The sequence below is a fragment of the Mchenga conophoros genome, linkage group LG13 (assembly GCF_057382185.1).
Source record: "Mchenga conophoros isolate Kocher_MC1m ecotype Shallow Benthic linkage group LG13, M_conophoros_male_GT1.1, whole genome shotgun sequence".
Taxonomy (NCBI): domain Eukaryota; kingdom Metazoa; phylum Chordata; class Actinopteri; order Cichliformes; family Cichlidae; genus Mchenga; species Mchenga conophoros.
Genome location: NC_140538.1, coordinates 15,810,232 through 15,824,180, shown reverse-complemented (window position 1 = coordinate 15,824,180; position 13,949 = coordinate 15,810,232). Strand labels below are relative to the sequence as shown.

General features: G+C 40.8%; 1 protein-coding gene across 1 annotated transcript in view; it reads right to left on the bottom strand.

Moving 5' to 3' along the window:
• Nucleotides 1-10,479: 10,479 nt before the first annotated feature.
• Nucleotides 10,480-13,949, bottom strand: part of lrmda (leucine rich melanocyte differentiation associated) — a 207,499-nt gene continuing 204,029 nt past the window's right edge. Inside the window, exon 7 of the mRNA XM_085296688.1 lies at nt 10,480-11,832. Coding sequence (XP_085152814.1) covers nt 11,753-11,832 — 80 coding nt within the window. The 3' untranslated portion in view covers nt 10,480-11,752. The remainder of the gene's footprint in view (nt 11,833-13,949) is intronic.

Here is a 13,949-nt window from a genome sequence, read left to right as displayed (position 1 = left end):
GACAACGAGCCACTCTTATCTCATAGCTAGAAATCAGTGGACATCTCACAAGTCTCCGAGCCCTGCCCTCCTTCCCCTCCTCCTCCTCCTCCTCAGCTGAAGTGTGCAATTTCACACTCCAACGTCAAACAGGCGGTCAGAAAGAGAACGTATGACCCACCCTGGCATTTGTCCTCATTTCTCTCTCAAATGTGCAAACACTATTACCCTTGGGTTATCTTAAGTGGTGTGGTGAAGAATCCCGGCCTCTCTCCTCTCTTCTCCATGCCAGACACCCAGACATCAAAACACGACGAGCGGTACGGACAGAGCGGGGATAAAAGACAGAGTGAGGCAGGAGGGAAAGCGATGGAAATGGAGCAGATGTTTGTGCGGCTGCTGATTTGTGGCCTGATAAGGGTGCTACACAGGCAGCTGGAATTGATGGCTTGTTAGTGAGGACGGGCCCCTCTGTGAGATGTTTTCAAAATGATTGATTTACAATAAAGTGGCTCCGGGTGTGTGCATGCAGGCAGAACTGATGCAGATCGATCCCGCTGAAATTGATTGATCAGCCATTTAGGTTGGCAGTGTGTTTACTGAACAAAAACGAGCAGGACTCTCCTCCCAGCTCCCCCCTCTCCACCCCCACCCAACTCTCCATAAAGCAGAGGAGAAATGCCACCTCTGGGCCTGTCTCATTTCTCTGGAGGTGGCAGCAAATACAAGCCCTATCAGAATATGAACCATAAAAATGTAATCATACAGTGAGAAATACTGGCATAAACGTTTACGATTGTGTACTTTATTCTCCTATCAACGTGTCCTTCTGTGACTTGGAGATACTATGCCTTTAAAAATAATGACTTACCTGCTCTATGCAAAGGGAGGGAATACTGTTTGCCTTATCTCAGTGTCACATTGAGACTTTCAGAGGGAGGCATAGAAATAACTAATAACAGTGGATTTCAGTAAACAAGCAGCACATTCTCAGCCATACTTAAAGCTGACACACCAGCAACCTTTAGCCTACCTACACTCACATGCCTGTCATACATAATGTAGGACAGCCCTCAAGTGTTAAAGTGCCTCGTATATGGCAATTTTTCCAAACGGCACATACAAGGGTCTCCTTGTACATTTTATAAGGAGTTTTACTGATGGATAAATCACAAGGACAATGTTTACCATGTGACCTCTGTGACTTTTCTTTACTTCCTCTTTGCCAAAACAAACCTCTCCACCAGCCAGCTAAGGACTTAAATCACCTGTCCTCGCACGCCTCATCCTGTTATTTGGATAATTGCCAACAAGAGCAAGCTTTTCCATTCTCAGGACGACGTGTGGTGGCCCCATCATGTTCCTTATTAACAATTTTACACACTTCGTCACAGCGAGAGGGTGTCAGAATGCCAATAATATTTACCGTCTGGTGTGCGGGCTATTCAAGGGAGGCTGAGTGTTGCTGATTGCCCTGACAGAAGCTGACAGCACCCTGAACCTGAGATCCCTGCAAATAAACTCAGCAGTGTCGTTTTTTTCACCTTCTTCTTCTTTTTAAGGAAGCAGGGTGTGCCTTTAAACGTGAACCAGACGATGGAGCACCACACCGATGCTGTTTATGCTTCTTTTAGCTACTTCTTTTAAACATTCATTGACTAATAGAAGATATATTCATATATCTTTAGATATATATATCATTATCCCCTTGTCATAATGAGCCGTTTAGCAAATCAGTGACCTGCAGGTTTAAAATAATTTTCTAAAAAGAGCTGGAAGGCAAGTGCATGAAACAGCTGTCGTGGGATTATTGAGCCATCTCAGTCAATCCAACCACTGTGTAACAATTTCCATAACATTGACACAAAGGCTGTCAACACCATTTAGAGCTTCTACCTTTTGACCCCTGAACCGTTTAACATCACGGTCAATGTTTTACAGTATCCAAACATCTGGTTATAGTAGGGCACCTCAAACATATCGATATCGATAAGTGTGGCTGCATGTGTGTGTGTGTGTGTGTGTTTGTTTGTGTGACAGAGAAAGAAAAGGAAAAGATCCAAAGACCGAGCCTGTCCCAATTCTACTGTGATAATAGTTTCCATGACGATGAGGCATGCTCAGCACATCACTTGTGGCCCAGATAAACAGTGATCCTTTACAAAAACAAGAAGGTCATTACAGCAGCTTGTCAAATCAATGCCCAGTGTGTCCAAGTTGATTAAGACATCTCCCCTCAGCTCTGACACTCCGTCAATAGCAGCAGGCGCACAATGCTGTGACGGAGGGGGGTTAGGGGGTTGGGGGTGTTGGTGATAGTCTATGGCGGAGAGAGTGTGTATGTGCGGAAGGGGGGTTGGTGAGGTGGGGGATATTCCAGCTTTCTCCTTCCACACACACACCTACACAAATACACGCACAGTACTCAGATGATTGGAGTGAAATACCCATCAGTCAGGGAGGCGAGGTGGACTAATGATTCCCTGTGCTGCCTATTAGAACTACATGACAACTCAATCCTGTTCACGGAAAGAGAAATGGAGGAGAGAGTTTGTTGGGATAGAAAGTGAGGGGGGGTGGGGCAAGGAAGGGTGAATGAAGGGAATGCAGAAGAGAGAGGAGGAATAGAAAAAGTGACCTTGTAGCGGCATCATTTGAGGCTGAATTAAATTGGCAAGAGCAGCTAATCTTTACCTGGGGGCGATTAACAGAATTAAAGGAGAACAACAAAGGCACAGGGGTTGGCGTTTCTCTTCTTTTTTCCCCGGCTGCCACTGCCATTTGTAATTTGTGTTGAATGTCCTCTTCTGGAAAACTTGGCGAATCTTCCTCTCTAAGCCTGTCATGGATGGTTGGTTTTTCTATCTGACACACAAACAATAACAGACTCAGATATGTGGTTGGCTGTCATTACATGACGTCCAATGAAATCAAGACTGTGTTGTCAAGTCAGCTTGTTTTTCAGTGTTAAAGACTTGCATTTTGATATTATTAATAATAGACTGGCATACATTTGATTATTTTCTTATTAGGCAAAAGTGGAAAACTTGAGCACTGTTGTCTTCAGCTGTGTACTCGTAGTTCCAAACTTTTCCCTCATTGTAATAAAAGAGGATTATATTAGTAGGAAGTGAATTACTTCAAGTTTAGCCTCTGCACTCAGCATATCTTTTCTCACAGACTAATCAATATGTTTGGAAAGACAGACAAGGTTAGGCCTATCAGCCAGTTTGACACACAGAGAGAAAGCATTGCTGATACCCAAATGCACAGGTTCACAGCTGAAGTTTACCCAGACATAGAAGAGAATCACAACTAATAAACCTTTAGCTCAAGGATACTTGAACCAGCTCTTGTAAATGGATCAATGTTTTGTGCTATTGGCATTTAATCACCATATGCATATCTCAAATAGTGTAGGATTTGTATTGTTTGTTGTGAGAACACCTCAACTTTGCCTGACTCTTACTTCACCTTCATGGCAAAAATGTGTGCGATCCAGAAATAAGAATCTCAGCAACCAGGACAGGAGAGCATTACATTTTTTACAGGTATCCATGATCATGCAGTGATGGAGGTGAACTTGAGCTTTACAAAAGCCCGTGTAAGAACTGCAAAGAATTTGCTCCAACAAGTTGATCAACTGTAGTAAGCGCTTCATAACTCCTTGGAGTTGTGCTTATCAAACAAATGAGAGCAAACTAGAAATAAATTAAACAACCTGCACTTGTAGGAGGAAAAAAAACGAACAGCTGAATGACAGAATGACACTGCAGTGAATAAATATACAACTCCTGCCTTTTTCCTTTTTGGTTCTTGTCTTCTTGAATGTGAGGCTATAGATATGTGATGCATCACAGTATCATGAAACTATATTTGGTGTGGCCAACATAATTTTACAGTTACTTGACTTTTAATCTCGCATTGCTAACTTAATGACCAAATACCTGCAAACTATAATTTCAACCTACTACATGGTTGATGCTAACTGAGGTCAGCATGCTAACATGCAAAACTAGGACAACAAAAATAGTATATTTAACATGTAGGCTTAATGTTTACTAACAATATGATAGTGGACACATTATTTTAACATAGCAGCTAAGTCATGTCTATCTCACCGATTTAAATTATGTGTGTTTTGTAAGCTTATCTGCGAATTAACATCCCTAGCTAGCTAGCTAAGGGCAGTAGTTAGCTATCAGTAGTTAGCCATCAGAAGTAGCTGTGGCATTGTGCTTTCATTCTAGAATATAATTACTACACATGAATTATTGACATAATGTTTTCTGTCTTTTCATGCAGACATTGGTCTCAACAAAAAACAAATCATCACATTAGTACAGGTATAGTTTCTAAGCTGTAGTGCCTCTTCACCTCACTGTACAATACCTTGTGCAATACTTTTTGTAAATAGTCAACAGTGCAATAGACTCAATACTTGAAATGTGCAATTCACTTGTATTTTTATTTTTTATTCCTATTTATTCTATTTATCCCCTTCGTATATTTTATTTATATTTGTCTCTGTATTTATATATGTGTGTGTGTGTGTGTATGTGTGTGTGTGTGTGTGTGTGTATATATATATATATATATATATATATATATATATATATATATATATAACAATTCTGTAACTGTAACTTCGGTCGTTGCTGTGCTTTTTTTTGGAAGTCGAATTTCCCAGAGGAACCCACCCGAGGGATTAATAAAGTTCTATCTAATCTAATCTAATCTAATCTAATTGGTAAAATTTGTTAAATGGATTGATCTCTGGTTGCTGTAATGGTGCTAGCCTGTTATTGTGTGGATATGTTTTTGTACATTCTTTTTGATTTATTTTAAAAATGTTTATGAAAAATGATTACCAAAATTAACTTTAACCCCTCCTTAAATGATTTATTTGATTTGACTAAATCTCTCAGTATGATTAGGATTTGGTTAGTTTGTAGTTTGGTATATTCAATCGTTTTAGCATTTTTATCACTGTTCTTTAAATGTGCTTCCTTTAAAAAATAATTAAAAAATCATTAAATTAACTTATTAGAAATGGTTAGTTGAAATAAAACATTAATAAAAACAAAATAAATAAATAGAAATCTACATATTGGCAATCCAAAAAGAAGAAAAAGAAAAACATGGGCTACTTAAAACCTGAGCTCCCAGCTACTGACCACCATTATTGTTTCCATAAAAGCAAGACTGGCTGCAGTAAATAGTGCCTCACCTCCAGAGTATTCATGATTCAAGGATTTCATTTGTGCTACGCCATACCCCAAGGAGGCTGGCTGGATCTCCATGTCTTTAAGACTCACCCACAAACGGATTTCCCTCACCTTTTCCTCACAATTACTCACAGCCGTGTGTCAAAATTCGACTGCCTCTGTATGTCACTGTCATCGGCCAAGGCCAAGTCGAGCCATTTTAGAGGCTGCCCTCCAGAGGACCCCAGAGATAGGCTAAGAGTGCCGCAGGAAATACCACAGAGTCTGACATACAGCACGGCACACTTGTCCCTCAGGTCACACCACCGTGGGTCCCATAATATGTGTATTCATATGTAATGTATGAGCATTGTTTACAGTTCAAAACACGTTCATGGGAAATAACCCTCCCCCCAAAAAATCAAAATCTGAGAGAATAATTCCTGCATCCATCCGAAGCAGCCATTTGAGTGAAAGAGCATGATGCCACGGATACTGTAGGTACACATCACTTCATTGTACAGTACACTGCTTGTTTAAGTATTCTCTTGTGCCTCAATGGAGTCATACAGAATTGGCCATGTGAGAAAACCAGCCATTTCTCCTGGGGGCTTTTTTTTTCCTGGTTCCTTTTCACGTCCACTTGTTAGATAAACACAGACGCGATTCAACACAATCAGCACTTCCACCCTCGGGACCTGATAGAAGAAGTAAATGCCAATATTTCCAGGAATTTCCTTTGCAATGTTTGATTGTTCTATTCAAGCATGTAAGGTCTAGCATCTCAAATGAGCATAGGCGCAGAACTCTAGACACATTGAAGTGATTGTTGTCTGCCAAAAAGATTGTTATTGGCCAGTTCATGTGCATATCATACTCATTTTATCTCAATCAAACAGCCATAACATGTAGGGGAAAATACTTTTATTCTCATCTGTTATAATAGCAAAGATGTGTCTTTGTGACATTTTAATATTATTTGTAATTGCATATAATAAACCAAAAAGCATCTTTCTTCTAAAGTATAATTATCAATGACAATAATGTAACTATAGGGGATACTATATGTAGTACTACTTATTTCTTGATGTTAGACAGTATCTGTTTATGTCTTTATTTGGGCTGCCAGTTTGTGGAAACTAGGTTGTAATAACCATATAAAACAAGGTTATTACACTCTGGTTTCCAAATAATTTGGAACTCCCATTTATTATTCAAATTTCAAGTGAGGATGTAATGCATTGAACCAAGCCTGCAAGCATGTAAAATCAATGGCAATGATGCTTTGTGTCATACAATGTACAGCTGTAGAGCCCTGGGGTGTGAACATTAAAATGCAAACTTTACATGCCCCTCTGCCATACTAGTGTGTATAATTACTGTATGTTTTCTGCCAAATCAATGTGTTTTTTTTGTTTTTGTTTTAATGATGCAGAAAAAAAAGTGAAAGTGTCTGATCAAATATTTATCTGATTACATGTGGCCGATTGTATTAAATGTGTTATTGTTAATCAAAAAAACCAAACAAATAGAGCGCCTAAGAACGAGGAACAAAGACTCCAAATTTTGCTCCAAAAATTGCATCAAACGATGAATCACTTCAAAACAAACACGAAACAGAAACACGTTGCGTTGTTGTCGTACAATATTTAGCACGACACTGACAGCGATTAATATTCATGAGGCTGCGACTTTGCAGACCCTCAGGATAGTTAAATTAATTATGCTAACAGGGTCATTTAACTGCTTTATTCAAAGCAAAGCAATTCTCGTGCAATAAGTGACACAATAATTACACACAATCTAACGAGAGGACAGTGACAAGTGGAGGAGCGACACGCTCATCTTCATAAAGTACAAAGAAGACATTTACACAGCAGCGCAAAACAAACACAAAACAGAAGTAAAATCCATACAGGCGAGATGAAAGAATAACTAAAGCCGGCTAACAGTTTTACATCCACGGCAGCACTTTCTCTCTCAGAGTAGTAAATTTGATTTGTTACTATGTGTTATTATTTGGAATTATTCATTTTCTCTGTCAGTGCACATTGAGGGGTAATAGAAATGCCAGCAAGGTGGCTGATTTACTTATTAAAATTTTCATCTCAAGGCTTGAGAGGCATGATTGGAGTCTGTAAGAGTAACGGGAAATCATGCATTATGTAGGCGAATTTGACACGACCTTGAGACTTCTGAGCGCAGACCATATATTACCATCAGAGCGACCTTCCCATCCCGAAGATACATCTGATGTGTTTAAGGCTGTTTTACAATGCATTAGGAGGGCTTTACATGTGCTGAGCTCACTTTATTTGCTCATACATTTCACAGGAAGAGTTTAGTGTCAGGCTGATGGGGACCGTTCACAGTGACTGAGTCACTTGTCGAGACAAATGAGCCCGCGGAAACAGGCCGAGGCGTTGGATAATAAGCATTTCAAAGCAAATTCCCGCTTTCCCACTTTTACTTCCCTCCAATATACAGCACATTTACTATTCACTGAACCCATGTGGATTCCAGCTCATCAAGTATTCACGCTTACTGCGATTGATTGACCTGCATCTTGAAGACAGAATAGATATGATTTTTCCCACCAAGCTATGGGGCGTCAGGATCAATATTCTCACTGTTGGTTAAGCTTTTGCAACCTTTAAAATATCAACTCCAATCGATCTCTCTCACATAATTGCCTACATTTTCAAATCAAGTCTCCCACCCCCCACGCCCCGTTTTGTACATGCCAGTGACATTTGAAATGCCTCACCAGTCCTGCCACACGACCTGTCGGAGTACCTAAGCTAAAGGGCACAAAACACATTTATTAGCATATTACATTTATTGCTCTGTCCACCTTGTTCTGCTTTTCACCCCTGTGCTATAAACATGTGAGAGAGCAAGGCCATGTTATATTTCCATATAAAAAGCCCCATAATTATGGGGGGATGGTTGTTCCCCTTATCAGAGGGAATGATAAGGGAGTACCAAGCCCTTTGAAAGAACGGGGTCCATTTTGATATAATTGGCAGTGGAATTATTTATGACATTAATTGCCACATTATCGACTGGCTGTCAGCTCCTGTGTCAGTCTGTCCATCTTTCTTAGCAGAAAGAGCCAGCTCAGCCTGGTGCCCACTGACAAGCTAATTACTACAGCACAACCCTGAGTGACAAATGTTACTCATCTAAGACCGGCCCGGAAATAAGGGCCACTCTCCCCCCTTTCAGCTCCTCTGGCTCAAGTGAGACAGCAGTGTGCTGCCAGATGTCTTCAGTAGCAGGAGGGAAGGGGTTTGCATGTCAGACACAGACAGAGAAAAAGTGGGGTAGAAAAGGAAAAAGGGGGGAAAGAGATTTCTAGAGCCAGGAGGACAGTTAAATCTAAATCTCACCCCATCCTGTCTGCTGCTCTATCAGTGGCCACTTGTCACTCATACAGACAAGTCCTTTTTCCTTTCTCCGCCTCCTTGTAAATTTGCATTAGCTCATGCCAATCAGTCATCAGGCTGTGAGCTGATATCTAGTGATGGGGCGATTGGTCCTTAGTTTTCTTGACAGCAAGTCACACACTCGTGTGCCTTTGGGGAGGAGAATTGCGCTGTGCCAACAATGTAGGAAAAATCTGAGCTCATACAATATGCAAATACATTTTAATATACCTACAGTCTGAAAGCCTTCCAATATTGTGCAACAGTTGCTGTGAAAGTATGTACAGTATTATTGAAGACTGTGCAAAAGGATGAACTTAAACTTTCTCATATTAAATAAGGATACAGGAAGAGCTATCACATCGTCATCTGTATTTGTGGCTATTAAGAGCACATCAAAACTCAAGCAAAAAGAGCAGTTACTTGGAATACTTATAATAGGCCCAAATCAAGTTTTATTTATTTTTTTTACAAAATGCACGTGCCGTATTGTTAGTATTAAGGTTTCATTGTGTAACGTTTCCTTTCTAGTACAAAAACAGCAAAAATTGTCTACGCAAACTGTGCACAAAGACCCAGATGATGCTCACGCAGATATGGATTCACATAAAAATATTCACATTCAGAGTTACACTTCCTATGCGTGTGCCTACGCACAGACACACACATGCACACTGCGGCTAGTAGAGGAGCCTGCAGGGCCACTATAGCAGAATGTCACTGATCTGCTGTGATGAAGTGGCGTGCCATTTGTTCAGCCAAGAAGTTCCCAAGGAGCAGCCTCAGTGACAGAGCCGAGGGTCAAGGAGGGCACCGCCTACAGGTAGATCTGTGCCTCATACCTTAATTAATCTACTGTCCGTGATGCCAAGCATCCCATTCATCCCACCGCATGCACAAAGGCACACGTCAAGCATATGTCAACCCAATCTGGCACTCCCTGCCCACCCCATAATGCAGTTTGTGTTGGTGTGGCAGCTCGGGATGCATCCCTGATGAGGATGGGAAGTGACACGCACCAAACTCGGTGTGTCCCCCAGCCAGCTCCGGTGGCTCGGGGCCTGTCAATTCCAGCTCCGTCAGTGGCACTGGCTCAATGGCAGTGCCTGTGACACATGTCACAAAGTTTTAAATGTCTGCTCTTTTCAGCAGGATGGCTGGGCGTGCGCCGCAGCCAGGGGAAGGATGACATTTTGTGTCGTGCGGGGGGAACTTGTTGTGGCTCCCCTCTTCCTGCCTCCTCCGGCTGTCAGCCCCAGTTTCCTCTGAACATATCAAAACACAGACAAATAAACCTTGTCATTTTGAAACGCCAGCACTAGTGACCAGGCTCCTGAACGGCATGTCATCTGGAATATGGTCACACAGTCCTGTTGAAAGTTGTGAAGTGAACGAGCAAGCAGACACACACACACACACACACACACACACACACAATCGTATACTAGTGCAAATGTTTAAGCTAATAGAAATATGAGACGAACTGAAAGAGACACAGTGAACAAACATTGCATCAGGCTATCGCTGACCTTTTCTTCATCCGTTTGTGGATGAGTGACACACTGTACTGAAGCTCAACATGGTTTCTTTCAAGTCCCAAATAAATAAAGCCTCTATCTCATCACTGTGGTTTATTCACCTCCATCACTTCTAAAGTGTAAGTAATCAAGCCTTATGATTTGATGACAGATGAGTTTTGTCAGTCACTGACATCTTTAATAAGCTTTATGCAGGAAAAAAATATCTATGTGATGGACAGTTCCTCATTAGGAAACAGTTTAAAGTGCCGGCAGAGGGAACTAAATGCGAAAGCATCATAGTACCTTAAACTCCACATCAAATTGACAAGAGACATGTGTTAGTTCAACCCATTTAATTAAATCCTGTTAATACAATTTCACATCAGATCAGATTTATCACATCCTTTACATTAAAATTTCAATTTGTTGCCTCAGAAATTTGACCTGCTGCTGTGAGAGGGCATTAAACGGATCAATACAACAATGGTAAGCCACAACAATTATAAAGAGAATAACAAAATGTAAACATTTCTCATGCAGCAACACTGGTTATTACATTGGCTTGGATATTCTGAAAATTGTAAAGCAATAAAAGAGAGCAACATTTCAGACATGAACCTGGAAAGAGAAATTAAAGCTGGTGCTGGAATGTTTTATTTTTATGATTAAGCTGCATTTCATTTGGCTTCTTTTGCTTCAAACAAAAAAAAATGTGCACACTGTAGAAGAAACTCACCGAATCTTCTCAGTTATCCGATTTTCGACTTTCAAGAAGAAATTTTCTCTTTTTTAGACACCAAAAGTTCCAAAAGATAAAAATAACCAAATAAAAATCACATGAGCACAAAAAACCCTACTCCCCTGAAAAAAAATAAAATTCTGCCTCAAACTAAACAAGACACACTGATCATGCCTTGGGTGTCGACTGCAAATCACAGCAATGTTTAATGAAGCTGTAGAAACGCTGTTCTGTCAAAGCCTTGTCTTAATGTTTTAAAGAAGATGTGAGTGTGTGTAAGCGAATGATACACACGGTGAAAGAGATGAGTCCGTGTCAGGCCCCAGGTGTGTGACCATAACCTCTTCACCCTTGATTAGTGGTGGTAGTGGACAAGTGATCCATCATGGCTGTCAAGGAAGAGGACGCAGTTGGCTGGGTATGTTTGTCACTGACTCTGTGTGTGTGTGTGTGTGTGTGTGTGTGTGTGTGTGTGTGTGTGTGTGTGTGTGTGTGTGTGTGTGTGTGTGAGAGAGAGAGAGAGAGGCTTGTGCTCTTGTGTTTGTGTTTTGAGTCTCGAGTTTTGCAGTTGCAAATGCTTAGAGGCAATCATGTCATTCAGAGTGTCATCTCCGGCTGAGCTGCATGCAGGGAAGCAGAAGCAAAAGAGGCTCTAACTATGGGGCTGCAATATGATCTTTAAAAACAAGGAAACCTTCCTTTTATATAGGAACATATATTCAAGGAATTTAAATCTTTTCTTTTCCAGATCAGGTGATTAGGTGAACCAAATATCACCACTGGATTCAATAAATAAGACTGACTTGATCCTCCCATCCTTCTGTTAGCATCTGCTGCCTTCCATGTCCGTCTCTTAGTCTACGGTTGAGCGGCTGTCCATCAGAGCTGATCGTTTCTGATGAATCTGTTGCCCTCTGAGTGCTTGCCATAGTAGATGTAGTGACACTTGGCGAACACTCCTAAAAACAGAAAGAGGAGAGTTCAGTCAGTTTGCTTTAGTACCTGTATATACTTTTCACATTGAAATTTCTAACTGGACTGCATTTCCGTAAACATTTTAGTGTCAAAACTAAACAATCAGCAGTTTCTAGGTTGTAGTATAATAACTGCAGTGCATTTGCAGTGTCATTCGCAGATTAACAACAGCAGCTTTCAACCTGTTGGCAAGACCCTCAGAGCACGTCTCTGATGTGGTTTGTTTATAAGAATGACAGGAAACCAAGAAATAGCAAACTTGTAAGTTCATTTTTAATTACATTTAATTCAATTCAATTTGATTTATATTGCACCAAATCACAAAGCAGTCACCTCAAGGTGCACGAAAACCCTAACTATAAAACGATCCCATCTGAACGAGCACTTGGCAACAGTGGGAAGGAAAAACTCCCTTTAAACATGAAGAAACCTCTGGCAGAACCAGGGGTTCTGCTGAATCCAAACTAGGAGCTGGTTCCGCAGAAAAGGGGCCTGAAAGCTGAAGGCTCTGCCTCCCATTCTACTTTGAAATATCATGAAACTATGCAGATGTATTAATATTATTGAAGGCATCTTCAAAATCTAGGTAATAAATTCAGTTTATCTGTTTGACTTTAAAGACACACAAAATAAGCCTGGCTGAGTTTCTAAATGGGAAACACTGAAAGTACACAAAACTGTTTTGTTTACTGTAGTCGTGCAGTTTTAAATGGCAGGACTGAACTGGGTGTGCGTCTCTGCTTCTTGCAGGCGGGTGAAAGAGGCAGTTTCAGAGAGAGACCTGAATATTTGCATTTGCTTCCAATAGATGCAGCATGCAAGTTTAATCAGGAAGGTGTATTTACTGCATTACAGGAACGTATTTAAATAACTCAATGCAGACACAAGATTATTTACTTTATCCTAAGGTTACTTTACTAATTATGGATTAAATTAACTGCAGGATTTAATGATTATTTTCATTACAAATTAAACTTTCTGGCATAAAATGTGAAACATTTCCAAATATTCTTTACATGGGTCTTCCAAATAAGAGGACATCCTGCTTTTCACCGCATTTATGTGCATATATTACTTTTCATTAAGGTATCATATTTATACTTAATCAGCAGTTCTTGTGGATGGAACTACAGTACTAGTCAAAACAAGCTGAACTTCTGTGCTATTATTTCATAGAAGATAGGCAGAATTACTTTATCAAAGAGGTTTACATATATACCTATACATATATCTGTCTATTCTATATTATTAAAACAGTTAATTTAGATATTAGCTATTTAAAAAGAAACAAAAACGGAGAGAAACGTAATCTACCGGAATAACAATCAGGAAAATCAGTAAAACCAAGTATTAAAATTAAAGCCACATCAAAGGGGGATGATGGTCTGCAGTGCTTTTCTTGCTTTATTGCGAGGCGGTGCTGTCCATGCAGAGAGCTGCCCCGAGCTCCGTATTTGGTTTGCAGACGTTGATGTCACATCGCTTCCACTGCCACTTGATGAATGTGGCGGGCTGTACCTAGGTGTCACCTCTCGCCAAATGAGGCAAGGACAAGTGGCATTAGCGCTGTCAATGATCATCTGACAGGAGAACAGATAAAGCTTTCACCATTTTTTTTTCTAAATAGACATCAAGTGCATTACGGGAGGAGGGAGGGGCAGGCCAGATGCAAGGCAGAAAAGGAGAGACTCATTGGAGAGGCAGTGTCGCAGAGGGATGAGGGGTGCTCCAAGTGGTAAGTCCAATCACATAATCCAAAGAGACATTGTCAAGGGCGAGGAGAGAATGGCAACTAAGTGACAGAAAGCAGAGACGGGGACAGAGATACTGGTGCCATATTAGTGCCAAGCATATTCTGATGCCACCCTCAATTCTAACCAAACCTGACACATCGCTCTCTTTCCCCCACTCTCTCCAACTCTTCAAAGTAGGCTCTACCGAGTGACACACACATATGCACACATATAGAGCACGGAGACAGACACACACACACACACACACACACACACACACACACACACACACACACACACACACACACAGTCCCTGGCAGCAGTAGTGGGTGTTCTGTCAGGCGGCGGAGCTGTACAGCAGCAGCAGA